Raw genomic sequence first — 20,028 nt, 5'->3', positions numbered from 1 at the left:
TATTGCATACAATATGATGTTCAGCAGATTATCTAAAAACTCAAATAAACGTTCCCTCCTCCTGTCTCAGCCTTCCCTCTGCCTTTTAGAACAGCCGAGCACCCAAGGGGTCTGTGTTCACAGCTACAGCTCTATCGCACCAATACGTTTGTTTGCAACTTTTATATTCATTGTGTTCTAACTACCAGCATATTGGAGCTTTACCAAAAACTAACATAACAAGACTCATTACTCAAGTTTGCTCCCATCAACTCCTCATTAAGCCTGATTTCCTAAACACCCCTAATGAAGCTGAGTCTCACTGGCACCAGTTTCTGGAGTTGCTTTGTTTAGCACACAGCACATCTTTATTATTACATTTTCCTGTGTTCTTCAATGAGGCAAACTAAGAAAAGCTACAACGACATTTAATCATAAGACATCAATGTTTTTTAGAACTATATATAAAACAAATCTTACCATAGCTTCCCAGTCAGTAAGTGTAATTCTAAACACTTAGAAAAGAATTAGTCTTTTAATCATTGCAAACACAGTCATGTTGAGCTTCTCGCCCCTGTTGTTCTCACAGCTAAGCATGAAATAGGAAGGGCTGCCACAGACCTCTGGGGCACTCTCCCCCGAGTCCCTATACTGTCTTTCAAGTCACTTTCTCTCCTGGTCAGCCAATTCAGTTTAAATAACACACACATTTAAAAAGGAGGAAAAGAAAAACCTGTAGTTAGATGATGTGAAATAATAAATTGTTTAAAATAATTTTTAAATGTAGAATAAACATTTTTTATTCTTTTATAAAACCCTTAAATCCCCAAAATGTTGACTATTTTACCGTATGGTATTTAATATCTAGACATGCTATAGTGACTGCTTTTCATTTCTAGGGAATTGCTGGTTACATGTTTAAGGGGAAAGTTTAGGGCAAATAGTATCAAAAGTTTTGAGACAATAATTTTATGCTATGAACAAAATGTTAGAAGGCTAAGCTGGTCATAGTGGTGTATGTCTGTTGTCTCAGGAGAACCACTTGACCATAGCAGTCTGAGTTAAGTGTGGGCATAAAAATAGACTGTCATTTAAAAAGGAACTATAGAGGGCAAAATAGAAAACCACAGAGCATCTGCCTAAAATGTGTCTAGTTAAAAGGTCATGATTTTACATTTTGAAAATTGGTTCACATTGTTTTAATAGGACCTAAATTCCTGGACGGTTTAACCTTACACTCACAAGACTGCTTGCTTTTTATTTGGTGACTCTGTTGCTACAGAACCTGAATAGCTTCCTCCCATGCTCTGGCAAGGTGCCCTGGGGCACTGGAGGAGCCGCCTGTTCTGTACAGTCACCACACAACCTGACACTGTGCTGCCAAGGCAGAGCAACTGAGTGGCCCTGCCAGAGAAAAGCATCCACATGGCTTATCCCCAGAACTGAGCTTTCCTCTAGGCAAAGACCAAGGAGCACAGCGGGGTGTTCTCCCTTAGAAGCTCCTTACACTTATGCTCAGTCTCTCAGTTTCAGGGATACTTCTCATTTTACCTATATATGCAGAATATAACACAAAATAGACTCCACTTGTAATTTCTCTCCTTCAATCTGAATTCCAAAGAACTAAAAATCTAAACATTAGGTTTATCTCTAAACCCCCAAACTCCCATTATTTGACAATAACTTAGAAGACAATAAAGATTTGTATAATAAGATACAAGTTCTTTATAGCTGACCTCAAATCACTTTTCTGCCTTTTCTTAATGTCTGCTGCTGTTTCGCTGGCCTGCTCAGGGCCAGCCTCCTAGCTCACCCTGTACCTGCACAGGGATCTTGCTTACTCTCACTCCTGCACTTGTTCCATTAACAAAACCCCTCTACCCCAGAACTCTTAGTCACACAGCAAACACAGTTCTGTAAACTTAGAGTGACTCAAATCAAGACCTGTTGTATTTTTCACACACTGCATTGGCAGGTTTTGTATCAACTTGACACAAACTAGTCATCTGAGGAAGGAGCCTCAGTGGAGGAAATGCCTCCATGAGACCCAACTGAATGCATTTTCTTAATAAGTGATCAATGCGGAGGGCACAGCCCATGGTGGGTGGGGCCATCCCTGGACTGGTGGGTCCGGGTTCTATAAGAAAACACATTGAGCAAAGCCATGAGAAACAAGCCAGTAAGCAGTTCCCCTCCACGGCTTCTGCCTCAGTTTCTGCCCTGTTTGAGTTCCTGTCCTGACTTCCTTCAATGATGAACAGCAATGTGGAAGTGTAAGTCAAATCTTTTTCTCCCCAACTTGTTTTTTTTCAGTCATGGTGCTTTATCTCAGCAACAGAAAACCTAAGAAAGATAAACACTTTTAAAGCTTATATGCTAAACATACTTAGTATCTGAGTGGCTATTAAACTTCAGGGTGAGGATGCATGCTGCGGCATGCCCCACTCTACTTTTAAAAAGTAAATTTTATAACTAAAACACAAACAAAACTAAGAATTCATCCGGTGACCAAGGAATTTCACCTTTAGGTATTTCTCACCCCTAAAAAAACCTAAAACTTAAATGAAAACATCCATAGCAGTTTGGCTCAGAACAGCCAATGGCTGGGGAAAGCCAGGCACTGATTCCTGAGAGAAGACAACTGTACAGTGGAATCCTACTGGGTAGTAGAGAGACTGGACTTTAGACCATCAGTCCTAGATCTCAAAAGCATACTGAAAGAAGCAAACACAATAGAGTACACATGATACTGTTGGTGTCAAATACCAAAATAAATATATAAATCGAGCCAAATTAAGCTACACGTTAAAGCACTGTTAGGTAGAATTATACAATGTCTCTCTTTTGCACCCGGGTTCTTGTTTACTCAGTGTTTTGGTTTTGAGGTTCACTCATGTTGTCGCACAAATCATCAATAGCTGTTTTGGTGTCCTGGCCCAGAAGAGCTCTTGTGCAGGTAGACCATAGTTGGCTTGTTCTCAGTTGTCAATTGAGAGGTACAGCAAACCCCAAGTGAGACATGAAGACAGAATGTAGCACCTCCACTATCCAAGCCCTGGCCTAGGGACCTTCCTTACACACATCGCAAATGTCAAAAATTTAAAATGTCATGTGGCACATCAGGAGATGGTCAGTGTGACAGAAAGCAATGAGAGTAGAGCATAATAAGGACCTGAGGTGCTAGTGGAAGATGGACATGGGGAAGCTGGAGGAGACCCTGCCTCAAAATTTAAACGGACCGGTGTTATAATTCAAAGGTAGAGAACTTAAACAACATCCAGGGTTCAATTCCCTGTTTTGATGATAACCAAAACAGTGGCAATAAAACACCAGTAAAATCCGAGTACCTAGGCCAAAGCAAAGGTCAGTACATACCCTAAAAACTAATATGCTGAGTTCACCAAAATGTCGTGTAGTTAGTTAGTGCAGTGCTACAGGCCTGGAATCTCAGCACTAATGAGTTTAGTTAGTGCAGTGCTACATGCCTGGAATCTCAGCACTAATGAGTTTAGTTAGTGCAGTGCTACATGCCTGTGATCTCAGCACTAATGAGTTTGGGGCGATCCTGGGTTACATAGTCTTACCCTGGAAAAAATTATTTTCAACTGTAACTATGTATCTTTTACAGCTCAGAAGTAGCTCTTACATACAGACCTGAAAATATTACCATTAAAAAAGGAAGACTTCTGGCCCCTAGTGGTGGTGTACACCCACAATTCTAAAGGGTGGAGGCAGAGGCAGGCTTAACTCTGTGAGTTCAAGGTCAGTCTTGCCCACATAGCAAGTTTCAGACCAATTAGGACTGCATAATAAAACTCTATTAAAAAACAAACAAAAGATAAAGAGTTCTGTTTTCAGATAACAAAATGGCTGAGCAGTCTCACCTTAACTATACAACCCTCAGTGTCTTTTTATTCCTTACTGTGAGATGCCATATTCTTCCTTGGCTTGCTGATGTTAACTGGGTTAGAAATCATTACTTCTGGAAATCAAGAATCAAGTCTCCCCACCAGCTTTGCTTTAGACAACACCTCTAGATAACAGCTGCCCAGATTACTTTTCTGGAACTTCAAGACCGTTTTTGTTAAACCACTTACTTGGTTCTATGGAGTGACTGATGAAGGCCTGAACACCATCACCACCAAAAAGCATACTAACATCACCCGTTTCTCAAAGTGCACTTTAAGTACCCTCCTCCTTTATTGCATAGATAGCTTTTAACTTTACCCTGAAAGGCAGGTTTGATATTTGGGTTCCCCCTTCCATACTTAGTCTCCTTACAAATAAACTATAACTTGAAGTGAGAAAACAATAAAAAAGAAAAGAAAAGAAAGGAAGGAAGTTAGAGTAGAGAGACAGAGAAAGAGAATATGAATGAGAGAAAGAATATGAAAATAAATGTCTGGCCATATGGGAAGCAAGTGCCCAGAGAGAACAGTAGAGGGTGATCACAAGGAAGTCAGCTTACATTAGCAACAAAGTCATTTAAAAAATATTCTTCTTTAGCTATAATCGACATAATTTAAGATCCTCGTTTTTTTCTAAATATCTTATCAAAAATTAATTTGGTAATTTTAGAAAGAATACTGAGTTAATGAAATATGAAATGATAATTGGTGAGTTGTATTAGCCAACTACTCTCCCTCTAAATCTACCTCAGTAACTGAAGCAGTTTTGCCACCCATATAATCAAAAAATAATATGGATACTGCCACAGACTTCAGAGAGCAAAAATGCACACTTTTTGTCTAATGTGATAGCAAAACTAGACACTGAAATAAAACTCCTAGCTTATTCACATCAGGTAAAGAACTCATAAAAATATGACAACAGCTTGAGACATCTGGCAAACATCTCAAAAAGACAAGACTGTCTCTATTAGCAGGTCAGATGAAAGGCATATGCAGTGCTGGTGCAATGGTAGCTGTCCAGTTAGCACAAGGGCAATCTGTCTGCCTGTACAGGCCTCAGTGGGCGAGCCTACCAAGTTTAAGAAAACAACACCATTAGCACACTGAACACCCTCTGAAACTCATGGATGATAGCGACAAGTAGTAACACAGTCATACACGTAGAGAAAGGAAGTGAAGTAGCAGCCAGAAATGCAGATAACTCCTGTGCAAGGCAGGCAGCTTATCAGATAATGAGGCAAAGAGCCAGCTCAAAATCCATGCCGCGAGTAGGTGATATTCTTGGGCAGATTCTGCTTCCAAACAAAGCATTTTCAGAACATTAGCGTATTTAAAGCAAGAAGAGGCATTCCTTTCCAAAAGAAATGATAGACCATTTCCCCAGCTACCTTCCATCCAAATGCGCCTGTGAATTGCAGTAATATGTTACAACTACAGTAAAGCACAAAAGGAAGCCACCACAACACTACTCCAACAGACCGTCTATGAAATACTAGAAATGAAAATCTTCAAATGCATATTGACACCGTGCTCAGTCATAAGCTGAATAGATGCTCACTTCACACTCAAGCTTCCACTCACCATGCATTCTGTCAAAATACTCATTCACAAAGCAAGCTGCCACAGCAAGGACACTGCACCACCTCACACGCAGCTATGACTGAGGCATGTTAGTCCACATAGACCTCAGATGTTCCCTCTGCAGCGCCTAAAAGCACCCGGAGTAATGGCGTCTACACTATGAATGGGGTCGAAACAGCTACCGTTTTTCATTTCCACATGTAAAACTCTCATGCTTTCCATTGCTCCCGGTGGTGGCTGACTTTTAAAAAGGTATACTGCTATTTGCATTAGAAACAGACCTACTGACAACCAACTTTAAAGTATATTTAATTTAAGCACTACAAAAGTGGAAAATCCATAAAAGTGATGGTTCCTCAACCTGAGACAAAAGTTCTTTCTTTCAGAAGCCCTGAAGCCCTGATTCATATCAAATACCATCTCAAACATTTATGGCCATGCTGTTGTTGACACATTAAAAACAACCATCACACAGCTTTGCATGGAACTCGCAGTCTAAGAAGACAATATCCTTGGGAATTCAGGAAGCTAATTTGTTTAGTAAGAACAAAAACATTTTCCTCTTTTCATGAAAAAGTTAGCATAACATTTTCCTAAGGTGGTTGATTTTATATTTTGAAATTTTATACTGATAAAACATAAATAGGAAATTGACTTGTAAATAACTGTGGGGCTTTCTGACTATAGATAACCTATTTTTTCCCCAAATTCGCAGGCCACATTGGAAACATTTAAATAAAAGAAAGTACCCAGGCCAGTGTTTTCTGACTTTATATTATTTGACTAAATAATGAATTAGATTACTGTCTATTTCAAGCTGCATGATGAGGTATTAACAAAATGTACTCAGTCACAAAGCAATCTATTACATTAATTAAATCACTATTAACTGGTGATTGTTGTAAAGGGACAGACTATCTCATTCTGTATAAATAGCATAGAGTTTGAAATTTAATCTCAATACAGAGGCTCATATACATTTTCTATTTCTTCTTGCAGAAATTTTTTAAAGTCCTTAGATATCCCAGGATCTGGCAGCATATATAAACAATACCAACAGAATATGTGGTTACTGTATAACTTTAAAACACTTGATTACTTCTGGTTTAACTTAGTCATTTGTAAACCTATACTTTCAGGTTATTTTCTTTTATTTCAATAGTGTCTTTCCACTAGGCTGCTTGAGATATTTCTTTTTTATCTTTCTCTCTTTCTTGTATTGAAAATATTTTTTCATACAACATATTCTGATTATGGAATAACCTAACTCCTCCCAGATCCTTCCCACTTCCCCTCCCAGACAAATCTACTCCTTTTCTGTCTCGTTAAAAAACAAAGGGGCCTGGCAGTGCTAGTGCACCTCTTTAAACCCAGACCCAGAGGCAAAGGCAGATCTCTTTGAGTTGCAGGCTAGCCTGATCTATATTATGCCTGCGTCATGAGCTCCCCAGAGACCACCAGGGGTCTGATCTCGTAAGCAAAAGCAAGAGCCTTTATAGCAAGCTCGAGTTTGGGCTCTCTGTCCCTCCGACAGTGGTTGGATTAGGGAGAGCAGCATTGAGGTCAGTTATGGCAGGGAGGAGTAAAGGACAGGGTGGTAGGGGAATTCCGGATTCAGATGAGGGCTGCACTCCTGATTGGAAAGGAGTGGGGTGGCAGGAGTCTTATCAAAGACTGGTAATTGACAACCTATATACAAGTTAGATAAGCTATTCTTAATGTACTGGAGCATCTAGTACTTGTTTGTCCTAATTCTGATTGGGCCCCTGAAGGATATAGTCTGTGGCTTTTCTTGGTTATTGTAATAGTGAGGTCTAGTCCCAGTAGTGTTAGTCTGTAGCCTGTCATGGCTGCACTAATGTTAAATTAGGCCTATTTAGCCTACAAAGTAAGTTACAGAACAGCTAGGTCTATACAGAGAAACCCTGTCTCGAAAAACCAAAAACAAGAAGTAAAAAAGAAAAGAAGAAGAGGAGGAAGCGGAGAAAGGAGGAAGCAACCAAAGGGCATCTAAAGCATAATAAAATAAAAAACAGAATAGGACAAAACAAACAGAAGAAAAAGCATTCCTCACCCTCACACCCAGGAAGTACTAGCTGTCTGCTTCCTCCTTCTTTTTTTTTTAATTACTTATAAATCTACATTCTGCACTTTACTTAGGCATTTAACCACTTGTAGACTGCTTTCATTTGGGCTGTCATGAATATTAAAGACTATGATAAACATGGGCAAATGTTCATGGGTCTCTTTATTAAATTCTATCTAAACATGAAGGATGTGACTATGACTGATTAAACATTGATAATGCCCCCACATAATGTTCCAGGATACCAATATTTCTACATCCAGCCCTTACACTTTGTCATTTTACAATACTTTAGTGATGGCCTACCTAGTAGCATTACCTTGCTGAGGTTTTCTTTGCATTTTCCTAATGAACACCATGTGCTTATTAGCTATTTATCTTCTCTGAAAAAAAAGAACACCTATTTGGATTCTTTGTCCATTTCTAAGTTGAGTTTCTTTTGCTGGTAAACCGCAAAGTTCTTTACCTATCTAGATATTGAGTCTTTTATCAAGTCGTACATATTTTCTCCTTCTGTTTTTATTTCCTCTACAATATTTATTTATCTATAAATAAATATTTATAGATATATAGATACATAGTCTGAAGCTAAATGTATGCTCTATGTATCAACAGGTACACATGTCTGAGGAGGTCAAAAGAAAGCACAAGAGCCCCTGGAAGTGGAATTACAGAAGGTTGTGAGCGGTCTGAGGTAGGTGCTAGAAACTGACCTGTGTCCTATGCAAGATCAAGTGACTTTAACTGCTGAGTCATCTCTCTGGCCCTTTTTCCACTTTCTGACAATTTCCTTCAGTGCATAAAAGCCAATCAGTAGACCAAATAGAAGGTTCAGTAGGTAAAGTCGCTTGCTGCTGAACCTTATTCTCCGAGCTGGGTCCTTGGGAAACAAATGGTAGGAGGAGAGAACTGACTCCTGTGAGTTGTCCTAACATCCATGTGCATGCCATGTATAGACACTAAACACACAAACACACACACACACACACACACACACACACACACGCACGTAAACAATTTTAAAGGTTATCAGGGAATTTTATCTAAGAATGTTTTAATTACTTCTTCAGCTTTTGTCTCCCCCCTCCCGAGACAGGGGTTCTCTGTGTAACAATCCTGGCAATCCTTAGAACTCACTCTGTAGACCAGGCTGGCCTTGAACTCAAATAGATCTATAAGTCTCTGCCTCTTGAGTGCTGGGGTTACAGGTGTGCACCACCCCCGCCTGGGCCTTCTTCAGTTATTAACTCAGGGTTTACCAGACAAAAGACCTGGCTGATAGTCTACGCTCTCATTGCTGTAAAAGCCTGCCCTGTCACCTCCGTGACTGCTGATCTGAGTACATCACATCTGGACCATTTGCTTTGCTTTCAGCCTTTCCACTGGGTTACCAAGTTTCAACAGTCTGATTGTGCCTCAGTGATGACCTCTTCCTCTTGATCCTTTTTGGGGTAGCTGGAATTTGGAGGCACAGGTTCATGTCTTTGATCAAACAGAGCAAGCTTCTTGCCGTTACTTTTTTTTCTGCCTCCTCTTCCAGGATTTCTATGACGGACATATCATACACTTTATGTTGTTGTAATGCCTCTCAAGAACTGCTCATTTGTGTTTGTTTTATGCCCCTCAGACTGGATCATTTCACCTGACATAGAGTCAAGGTCACTGATATTCCAGTTCACTTAAGTCTGCAACTAAAACCTTATGGTAAGTTTCTTTCATTAGTTACGCTATTTTTCAGCCCCTGAATTCTTTTACATATTCATATAACTGCCATATCTTTACAGTTATTCTCTAAGTATTCATATATCATTCTCTTGATATCTTTCTACAATTTCTCCCATGGCTTCCTTGTCTTCTTGATCAGGGGAAAGACAGTTGGTTTAAACTTCATGTCTTGTAGGGACACATCTGACCCTCATCAGAAAAAGTCTGCAATGTTCTCTATGAATGCTTCTTCACCAGCTTCTTAATCTTTGTGAGAAGGTGGAAAAACCAGTAAATCTGGAAATAAGATAGTCCTCCCTCTTCTGGGTTGGTTTTGTTGTTTTATCTATGCTGCAAATGTGTCTGTTTAGTGATTTTATAAAACACGTATTCTTTGTCAAATAAGCTCTTTTAAGTTTCTCTTCCATCAGCTTACACCCATCAGTCAAAGTTTTGAACTTCCTTTGAATCTGAAGAGAGAGGGGAAGGAAATAAAAATTGTCCCATTCTGTTATGTGGGATAATGTTTTTTACACTGTAAAGGTTTGTCACTTGTATTCATTTAATAAAACACTGATTGGTCAGTAGCCAGGCATGAAATACAGGTTGGGGTAACTAAGACTAAGAGAATTCTGGGAAAAGGAAAGGCAGAGAGGCAGTCACCACCAGCCAGATGCAGAGAAAGCAAGATGAGAATGCCTCACTAAGAAAAGATACCAAGTCACATAGCTAAACATTAGACCAGAACTGTGGGTTAATTTACATTGTAAGAGCAGAGCTAGTAAATAATAAGCCTGAGCTAAAAGGCCACACAATTTATATTTAATATAAGCCTCTGTGTATTTCTTTGGGACTGAATGGCTGCAGAACCGGGTGGGACAGAAACTTCCGATTACAATTCTGTGAATATTGATGCTGTGCCCAGTCCTCTTTCAGGGTGTGGCTAACAAATAAGGCAGTTTACAACTCTGCCTTAGCCAACACTTTCTACATGCACTGAGCACATACAGTCAAGCAAAGGTCAAAGAACTTCTCAGGCCTTTTCTGAACATTTCCCTATTTCTCATCCTGGACACAGTATTCAAAATTCTCAAGTATATAGAGTTATTTTAAACACCCAAAGAGCATAAAGGTTTTTCTCTCCTTTACTCTTCTCCCTGTCACTTGACTACACTATACTAGAGTTCAGGCCTCAACTGTAATTCTTTGCCCAAGGTTACTTTGATTAGCCTTTATTCTATCACATATGTGAAAAATTCTTGCTGCTTTTCTGGTCTTCTGCCTGTGTTCCAAGCAGGGTGACCCTTGACTTGAGTCAACTCCTCAACACCATCCTCTTCATCCTGAAGAGAAAAGACCAACAGCAGTCCTCTTAAATAAGTTCTGTTCTTCCAAAAGGCTGTTGATTGCATCTTCCAGACTTGAAGAGTATCGGGAGTCAGAGGAATCATAAACAGAACCAAAAATATTCTTAAATTTTTCGGTTGCCTTTATCTGAAGTTAGCAATCTTATGAGTGCTATAAAACTTCCAATGCTATCCAAAGTTCTCACCAAGTTGGTTCAGGCAGTTTCTGCTTGGATTTTCAGCATTCCAGATAAAGGGGAGGCACATGGAGCTACCTGTTCCTCATGTTGTGCTGATATCATGATTACAATTATTTATACTGACATTACCGCTCCATCAACACACTCCGCTTAACTGCAAACACCAAAGTAAAACTAATTTCACAATAAGCTAAAATCTATAAACTGTTCTCAATATAATATAAAGTCAACCCTAATTTACCTGGCCATTTGAGGGTTCTTTTTCATAAATATTACTTTTCTAGTACTTACATGTGTTGATGTGTGCATTCACACATAGGTGAAGGTCAGAAGCTAATGTTGGGTGTCTTTCTCTACCGCCCTGCTTCTTTTGGGGGCAGAGTTTCTCACTAACTTGGCGCTCAATGTTATGGCTAGATTGTAGCCAGTAAGCTTCAGAAATCTGCCTGTCTCCCTTCCCCAAACATACATCCAACATTACAGATGTTCATCCTGATACCCAATATTTTACATGGGTGCTGCGAATCCTAACTCAAGTCCTTATGTTTCTGCAGTGAGCACTTTATTGACCGAGCCATCTCCCCAACTCACTTCATTTCATTTAATGGTTTAAAAATAGAGATTAGTCTTTTAGCATATGGTTACAAATAACTTCATATTTATGAAAACCAATGTGGACCAATATAACACACTGTACATGAAAAGAACCAGACTTAAATGTAGAGGTAAGTCTATAGCCAATAGGAAAAAAAAAAGAAATCATTACAGAGTTGCTCAGTTATTTCTTTGCTACAACACCAAACAAAAGGGAAAAGTAGATGAATCAGACCAAATAAAACGTTTATGCATCAAAAAAGTGAAGATACAAGCCCACAAAATGGGAGAGATATTGCAATCATAAATCTGGCAAAGGCTTACCCAAGATAGCAAAGGAACACTTATAATTCAGCAACAGAAAGACCAACAGTTCAGTTAAAAAGTGGTTGAAGGAAATGAATATACAACTGTTCAAAGATATGCAAATGTTCAATAAACATACAAAAAACACTCAATCTCAGTAATCATTAGCAAATGCAAATAAAACCCATACTACGACAATAAACATGGCAGACAGTAACTGATGAAGACATGGCAAAATCAGAACCCATGTACACTGTTGGCAAGAATGCCAATGATGCAGCCAATTAAAAAATAGGGTGGTGGTTCTTTCAAAATGCTAAAGAGTCATCGCCCAGTCTAGCAACCTCCCTGCTAGAAGATAGCCAAGAAAAATAAAAACGAAGTTTATGAAAAGCTGGCAAACAATGTTCATAGGAGTGTTGGTTATTTTAACAGTCACAGAACATAAACATAAACTCAAATGCCCACCAGTGTTGACTAGATGAACAAAATGTGGTGTGCCTGCAACAGGGTCTTGTCAACAAAAATAAAATACTACTTCATGCTACAGCATGTCTAAGCCCTGAAAATATGACAAACAAGCCAATGACAGAAGATCTCACAGTACATGATTACATACAGTTGACTGTCCAGAGTAGGCAAAACCAGAGATGGAAAAGTAGAGCAGAGGTCACCTAGGACTTCAGTGGGAGAAAAGGAAGAAAGCATGAAAAGATGATCCAGTGAATTTTGGGGTTCTTTTGGAAATGCTAAAAATGTTGTAAAATTAGATGATGGTGATGGTTACACAACTTGATGAACAGAGCAAAAACACTAATCCTAAGTCTTAAATCAACCTTAAGTTACACACACTCAATAAGGTATTGAAAACAAAAGGCTTAAGGGGATTTTTTTGAGTAAGTTAGTCATTATGTATGTCCAGAGACAGAACATACAATATCCACTGGGACCTTACTTCTCAACAGAACTCCAGGTTAAAGCTCCCATTTAGAGCTGCAGGGTGCCCCGCACTACTTACTCATCAGGTCTCTTTTCTACTATCACAAACCCTGTTTGTAACAGTGTGCCCCATTCTCTTTCCGATAAACTGCCCCCAACTACAGACTCAAAATGAGGAAAATGACTCTTAAGCATTTGTAAAGGCCCACATGCAGGGAGAGCACTATGTGTATGCACCTGTGGCTGCACTGGATAATGACGTTTACTCAGATGCTTAATGCCATGATATCAACATTGACTTCTGTGGCTGTCTTTAAAACTAAGACGTGCTTTAAAGAGCTACTGTGCATCACACAACACGTTTCTTTCATATCGGTTACAGCATTCCAACAGAGCATATCATATAGGTTTGTGTAAGTGCATGCATACATTTATGGATAAATATGAAAATATACATATGTGCACATGCACAACACACACATATGTACACATGTAAGAAAATGAATAAAACTCTACCTGAAATTCTAGCATTATAAACTATAAGAAAATGGGAGTTCAAAATGTAGTCACATGAGATTTCAAGCCCAGAACGAGCATGCTCCCCTTTCTATGTTAACTCTAACATGCTTATACTATGCAAATGCTAAGAGGATTAAAGTCTCTTGCTAACCTCTTACTGTAAGTTTGCTATATAATTGTGAATTCATTTCCTTGTCTCGCTGAAAACGTCGAAATTCATCAATCGCTTCTCGTGCAATAGTAACAGCCAAGACAAATCCCTATAAAACAAAAAGTATTTTAGAAAGCAGAACAAAAAAAGCAGAGGAAATTATTATTTAGTTTTACTTCTTCCCCTCCAATTTATATTACTCCCTAAGACACAAAATGAATGAAAATAAAAACACTACAAAAACACACACACTACTCATTGAGAAAACAGCCTCTTTAACACCTGGAGCTAGGAAAACTGGGTACCCACAAGTGGAAGAAGGAAACTAGAATTGTATCTCTCATTCTGCCAAAAATCAACTTCAGATGGATCAAAAACCTAACATTCAACCTGAAATTCTGAAAATGCTAGAGGAAAAAGTAGGGTATGGGCACAGGAAGCACTTCATAGAACTTCAGTATCAGGAAATAAGGCCAAATATCAACCAAATATCAACAAATGGGGCCTCATGAAATTAAGAATGCTTCTGTACAGCAAAATAAAAAGCTAATTGAGTACAGAGTAAATGGGGACATGACAACACACGAAGAACTCAGCAAACTAAACAAAAAACAGGCTGAGAGCTGAACAGAGAGTTCTCAAAAGAAATTAACATAACCAATAAATATTTTTTAAAGTGTTCAACATCCTTCCACATCAGAAAAACACAAATCAAAACCACCCTGAGAGCCCAGCTCATCCCAGTCCGAGGAACTATCTCAGGAACAAAAAATGCTGGAGACAGGCTAGGAAAGAACACTTCCAGCTGCTGCTGGGGATATAAACTCTAAAGCCACTGTGGAAATAAGTTTGGAGGTTTCTCCTAAGCTAGAAACAAAAGCTCCATAAAGCTCAGCTATATAACTCCAGGGTCTTCCAAAGGTTTCGCATATTAAATGAAGACACCACCATGCCCAGCTTCACCACTACTCTATTCAACACAGCAAGGAAATTGATTTGGCCTAGATGACCATCAACAGACGGACAATAAAAATATGGTACACATATGAACAATGAGTTTTATTTGCCATACAGAAAAATAAAAAAAAATATGCAGCTTACAGGAAAATTGATAGAATTGGAAAAAGTACATAAAATGAGGTAGTACAGGCTCATAAAGACAAAAACCGTGTTCTTTCTCATGTGTAGCTCAGCTTTTTAGTTTTTATATAAGTGTGTCTATGTGGGAGTGAGGGAGGGTAAATGCCAGGAAACTAAAAAAGGGGCCTGTGACAGGGGAAAAAATTACTTTCAACAGAAAATCACCCTATAATTAAATCACAGTAAACGTTATCTATGCTATATTTAAAACCTAAAAAGTCGTGATTGATTCTATTAGCATCTAATCATTTATGAAAAATTTTAAACTCTTGATTATGTTCTCTTAGGAACTCAAATTCACTTCCAGATATGTTTCTGCTTGATTAGTGATTCTAGTGAAAACGTTGTGATAATCCTGTTTTTGCAAATTTCTACATATTTAACAATTTCCTCTGAGTTTCATTTTTATTTTGATCTTGATAACATATCTTTTGTTAGTTTTCATTGTATAAATTTAAACTTTCTAATTAAAAAAAGATCCAAATAAATGGAAGGCTGAATGAATTAAATTTCATAAAAAAATATAAACTATAAAAAAAAATTAGAGGCTGGAGAGGAGATTCAACAGTTCAGGCCACTGACAGATCTTACAGGAATAAAGTTCAATCCCAGCAACCAGTTGGTGGCTCACAGCATCCTGTAACTCCAGTTCTAAACACATAATCATTAAATACAAAAAAAAGAATGAGACTGAAAAAAATATGACACCTTTTTAAGCTGATTTCTCATCCACATTGGCTACCTGCTTGGGAAAACAGAACTATTGTGGATGGAAGAAAATAGAGTAATAACTTCAAAATATACAACAACAACAACAATAAAAAAGCACCAAGTCAAACAACCCAAATGATAAATGGGCTAGTAAAATGAAAACAGTTCTCAAAAGATGAAACACAAACAGCCAAGAAACAACATATGGAGAAATGCTTAGCTTCAACAGCCATCAGAGAAATGCAAATTAAAACTACACTGAAATCCCATCTCCTCCCAGTCAGAATGAATGTCATTAAGAAAACAACAGACCCCAGCCAGGGAAGCAGGCAGGCTGACTGCAGCTCCATTCCTCCCAGCTTCATCCTGGTCTCACCCCCAGGTCTGCAGCGGACAACATGCTGCAGCGTCCCCCTCCTCTCTGCCTCCATCTCCAGAAGACCACACAGATCTCCAGCCTTCCTCCCCACCCCTCTTGCTCCCACAGGCCCCAGCTCCAGCAGGCTTTCTTTAGGAATCCTCCAGTCAAGGCTGCCAGAGAAGCAAGGAGACCAGGGAAGCAAGCAGCAGAGCTTTCAGAGCTTCTCCCCTCCTCTCCCCCACATCTAGCTCCCAGGTCTCATCATCAGCTCTCTAGCAGACTACATGCTGTAGCCTCTCTTCATGCTCTGCTCCCATACCCAGGGGCCTAAGCAGATCATGATGGAACTCCCTGCTTTCTTCCCTCCTGTGTATCCCTTGAGCCCCCAAACCAGCTCATCCCCATTTCTAATTATCAGGTCCCAATACTTTTTACCTGGAACCCACATTGGCAATGCCTCTCAGGATCCCAGAAGAATTACCTACCAGACAACACATAGCCACCACACTCTCCGAAGAACCAGAGAGGGACACAGAACCCAAGGAACAAAATACCCACCAAAGACAAGACCAGGTATCAACACCAGAATTTACAATCTTTCCCAAACCCAGATGTCTAAAAGTCAGTATAAAAATACAATGACCAACAGGTAGGACAGTGTGTCTCTACTAGATCCCAGCAAGCATACCACAACAGTCCCTGTGGACTGGGTATTGTCACATTGCTAAAGTACAAGACCAACAACCTTAAAATTGCATTTATAAACATGATAGAAGTCCTTAAGGAGGACATGAATAATCTCTTGAAGGATCTAGGAAAACATAAACAATGGAAGAAAATTAATAAAACAGTTCAAGACCTGAAAGTAGAAATGGAACAAAGAAAATCAAAACTGGGAGAAATCTGAAAATAAAACATTTAGAAATTCTAATAGGATAATCTCAGAGGCAAGCCTCACCAACAGAATGCAAGATGTGACTCAAGTACTTGAAAACACAATAGAAAAAATAGATATCTCAGTCAAAGAAAATGACTTTTCCTGACACATCCAGGAAATCTGGAACAGTCTGAAAGAATCAAATAATAGGAACATAGGAACAGAAGAAGAAGAAACCCAGGTTGAAGGCACAGAAAATTTTAAAGGAAATCATAGAATTTCCCTAACCTAAAGAAGGAAATGCCTATTAAGGTACAAAAAGAATATAGAACACCAAAAAGACTGGAACAGAAAAGAAATTCCCCTCAGCACATAATAATTAAAACACTAAATGTATAGAACAAAGAAAGATCATAAACTGAAACAGGAAAACCCAAGTAAAATATAAAGGCAGACAAATTAGAATAACAAGTGACATCTCAATGGTGACTCTAAACGCCAGAAGGGCAAGGAAATGTTCTACAGACTCTACCAGACCACAGATGGCCATTCTGACCACTATACCCAGCCGAACTTTCAATCACAATACATGGAGAAAGTAAGACATTCAATGATAAACCAAATTTATGCAGTATCTGCCCACAAACCCTGCCCTACAAACAGAAGGAAAACTCAAATCTAAAGAGGTTAATCACACCCAACAAAACACAAGAAATAATCTGGGAGAAGCAAATCAAAAGTGGGGAAACACACACAGAGACACACCATCACCACCACCACCACCACCACAACAACAAAAAAAGCAAAAGACACTGTCCATTGATATGCCTCAACATCAGTGGTCTTAATTTCTCAATAAACAGTTACACACTAACAGAATGGATACACAAACAGGACCAATCTTTCTGCTGCATCCAAGAACCACATCAACAAAAAAGGCAATAGACACTGTCCATTGATATGCCTCAACATCAGTGGTCTTAATTTCTCAATAAACAGATACACACTAACAGAATGGATACACAAACAGGACCAATCTTTCTGTTGCATCCAAGAACCACATCTTAACACCAAGGATAGACATCACCTCAGGGTAAAGGGGAGGAAAAAGATATTCCAAGCCAATAGACCTATGAAGCAAGTCAGTATAGCCATTTTAATATCTGACAAAAATAAACTTCAAACCAAAACTAATCAGAAGAGATAGGAAAGGACTCTACATACTCAAAGGAAAAATCCAAAAGGACATTGCAGTTCTAGAAATGTAGGTACCGAAGTTCATACAAGAATTACTGCAGCGGCATAAACCACATACTGAGCCTTCCTATGTACAATGGGCAAATGGACAATGAAAGACTCAGAGAAAACACCTTTCACAATAGCCTCAAATAATATAAAATATCTTGGTTTAACTCTATCCCCCAAACAACCCAGGCTGTTGCCAAAACTATAGGTTGCTCTAGACAAAATGATAGCAAGTCCCATTGCTGAAGATGATGCCTACACAACTCAATACACATGGAGAAGTTGAGCTGGTGCCTACACAGAGCCTGCAGTTCTGTGTGCTAGTGTCTTTGGTACAAGAATGTTACCAAAAGAAGAATATGAAAACCAACCCAGCTACAAACCCTGGGATGGACAATGGTGTTCTGCCTGTAAGATACGCTAGTGCCATGGTGGGTGCACAAAGTTTGTGTAAGTAATCAACCAATCCCTGAATTGACTTAAGGCCCAACCCATGAGATGGAGTCCATACACAACAATGTTTGGGTGAACAACCTAAAACTAGATAGCCCAGAGACAGAATAAAAGCAAATAGTACTGTTCTTTAAAGGAAGAAGGAGGAAGAGGAAGGAGGAGGAGGAGGAGGAGGAGAAGAGGAGGAGGAAGAAGAAGAGAAGAAGAAAAGAAAAAAGGAGAAAGAGAAACAAAGAAAACCATCAACAAAATGACTCCTTATTATATTCTGCTATACTCATAAATCAGTGCCTTGCTCAGCCATCATCAGAGATACGTCCATGTGTAGGAGATGGGAACAAATACATAGACTCACAGCCAGGCATTATCAGCACTAATGGTACATCTCCATCAAATTCCTCCCCCTCAGGGCTCATGGAAGACAAGGAAGAAGAGAGAGAAAAAGTGTAGGAGTCAAAGGACACCAAAGGAAACCAGGCCCTCTAAAGCAACAGGAGCAATGCACATATGAACTGAGACTGAGGCAGCATGCACAGGTCTGCATAGGTCTGCAACAGATGGGGTCCTACAGCTGAAAAGAGAAGAGGACACACGTCCCATCCCTAACCCAGAAGCCATCTCCAATTGATAAACACTTGCAAATGAAAATTTAGCTTCCTTCAAGAGAGTATCACCGGGGAAACAAACTACTCTTACAGGTAGCTGTAGGTCCAGCAGTAGATGCCTAAAAGTAAATGAACTCAAGGATATCTTTGGAGATTCCTTGACTCACAATGTTGTATCAGGAATACTCTTTACTTTTTAAAATTTGATCCATTATTGTTTATCATCATTTTATCTTATTTATATTTTTTCTTCTCTGTTTACCTTATAGATCATAATAATTTATATATAATATATACTATTCCTATATAATATACATACATATATATTATGGCTTCCAGTTTAGTATTTTGATATGATTACCAAAAGTGTGAAAGCTAAAGAGCAGACCTTAGACCTTCAATTCTAAAGTCACATTTAGAGGACACCTGAACATTTCATCTTCTTGCACAGAGGGAATAAGTTTATCTGTTGTAATACTTCTGATTATATAACCAAAGAAAGAGCAAGCAAGACAATCAACAAATCATTTAAAACTATAAAGAAAGAATATATCTAAAAGAGGTATACCATTATCAGCCTTTGAGAAAACACTGGGCAAGCAACCAGAAACCGTCCTGCAATCAAACACGTCAGAACTTTCACTATCAACCAAGTGTCAGGAGAGTAATCAACAGAGCCAGCCAGCAGCATTTCTTGCAGTGCACAGGCAGGAACAGCAGGAGCAGGCAGGCCACTGCTACCCCAGTACAGATATAGAGGGCCACAGGCAAGACACACTGTGACTCCCCTCCAGGAGGAGAGCCCTACACACCGGCAGCTCTGCAGGCAGTGCACTGACAACACACTTACTACAGGACTCAAGGAAGTTCGGCATGGTTTTCTACCAAAAGTTCAATGATGCACAGAAAGCCATATAAAAAATATGGTCAACTTAAAATTGATATACTAAGCATTAAATAATATAGCATAACTATAGAAGTATTTTACCAGAGGAGCCCAGTAGGTGTAGAGGTAGCCAATTTTCAATGCTGGTACAAACTGTGAGCAGGACACTACCAGAAAATAAAGATTCAAGAAAAACTTGAATTGTTCATACAAAACCTAAAAAGGAATAAAGAAATTAGCAAAATCCCCTCAACAAAAATGAATTAATACTTCAACCAATAGTTAAACCCAACAAAGCATGCAAACACATTTCCATTACTGAAAGTATGCTGATTCAGAGTAAATTACTTCTGACATTAGCTTTCAAAAGGTATGCTAAGATCCCCTAATTGTAATATATAATTTTAAAGATAATTAGGACTTTCAACTATATT

General features: G+C 39.0%; 1 protein-coding gene across 7 annotated transcripts in view; it reads right to left on the bottom strand.

Annotated features, from left to right (window-relative positions):
- Positions 1–20,028, bottom strand: part of Atp9b (ATPase phospholipid transporting 9B) — a 218,779-nt gene that overhangs the window by 173,848 nt on the left and 24,903 nt on the right. For all 7 annotated transcript variants that reach the window (XM_085676363.2, XM_085676368.2, XM_085676362.2 and 4 more), the window contains exons 4-5: positions 19,697–19,810; positions 13,317–13,425 (exon numbers count right to left, since the gene is read on the bottom strand). In XM_085676363.2, the coding sequence (XP_085532489.1) occupies positions 13,317–13,425; positions 19,697–19,810 (223 nt within the window). The remainder of the gene's footprint in view (positions 1–13,316; positions 13,426–19,696; positions 19,811–20,028) is intronic.

The sequence above is a fragment of the Myodes glareolus genome, chromosome 13, assembly GCF_982192425.1.
Source record: "Myodes glareolus chromosome 13, mMyoGla1.1, whole genome shotgun sequence".
NCBI lineage: Eukaryota > Metazoa > Chordata > Mammalia > Rodentia > Cricetidae > Myodes > Myodes glareolus.
Note: the sequence above shows the minus strand (reverse complement) of the source record. Positions and strands in the feature narration are given on the sequence as shown.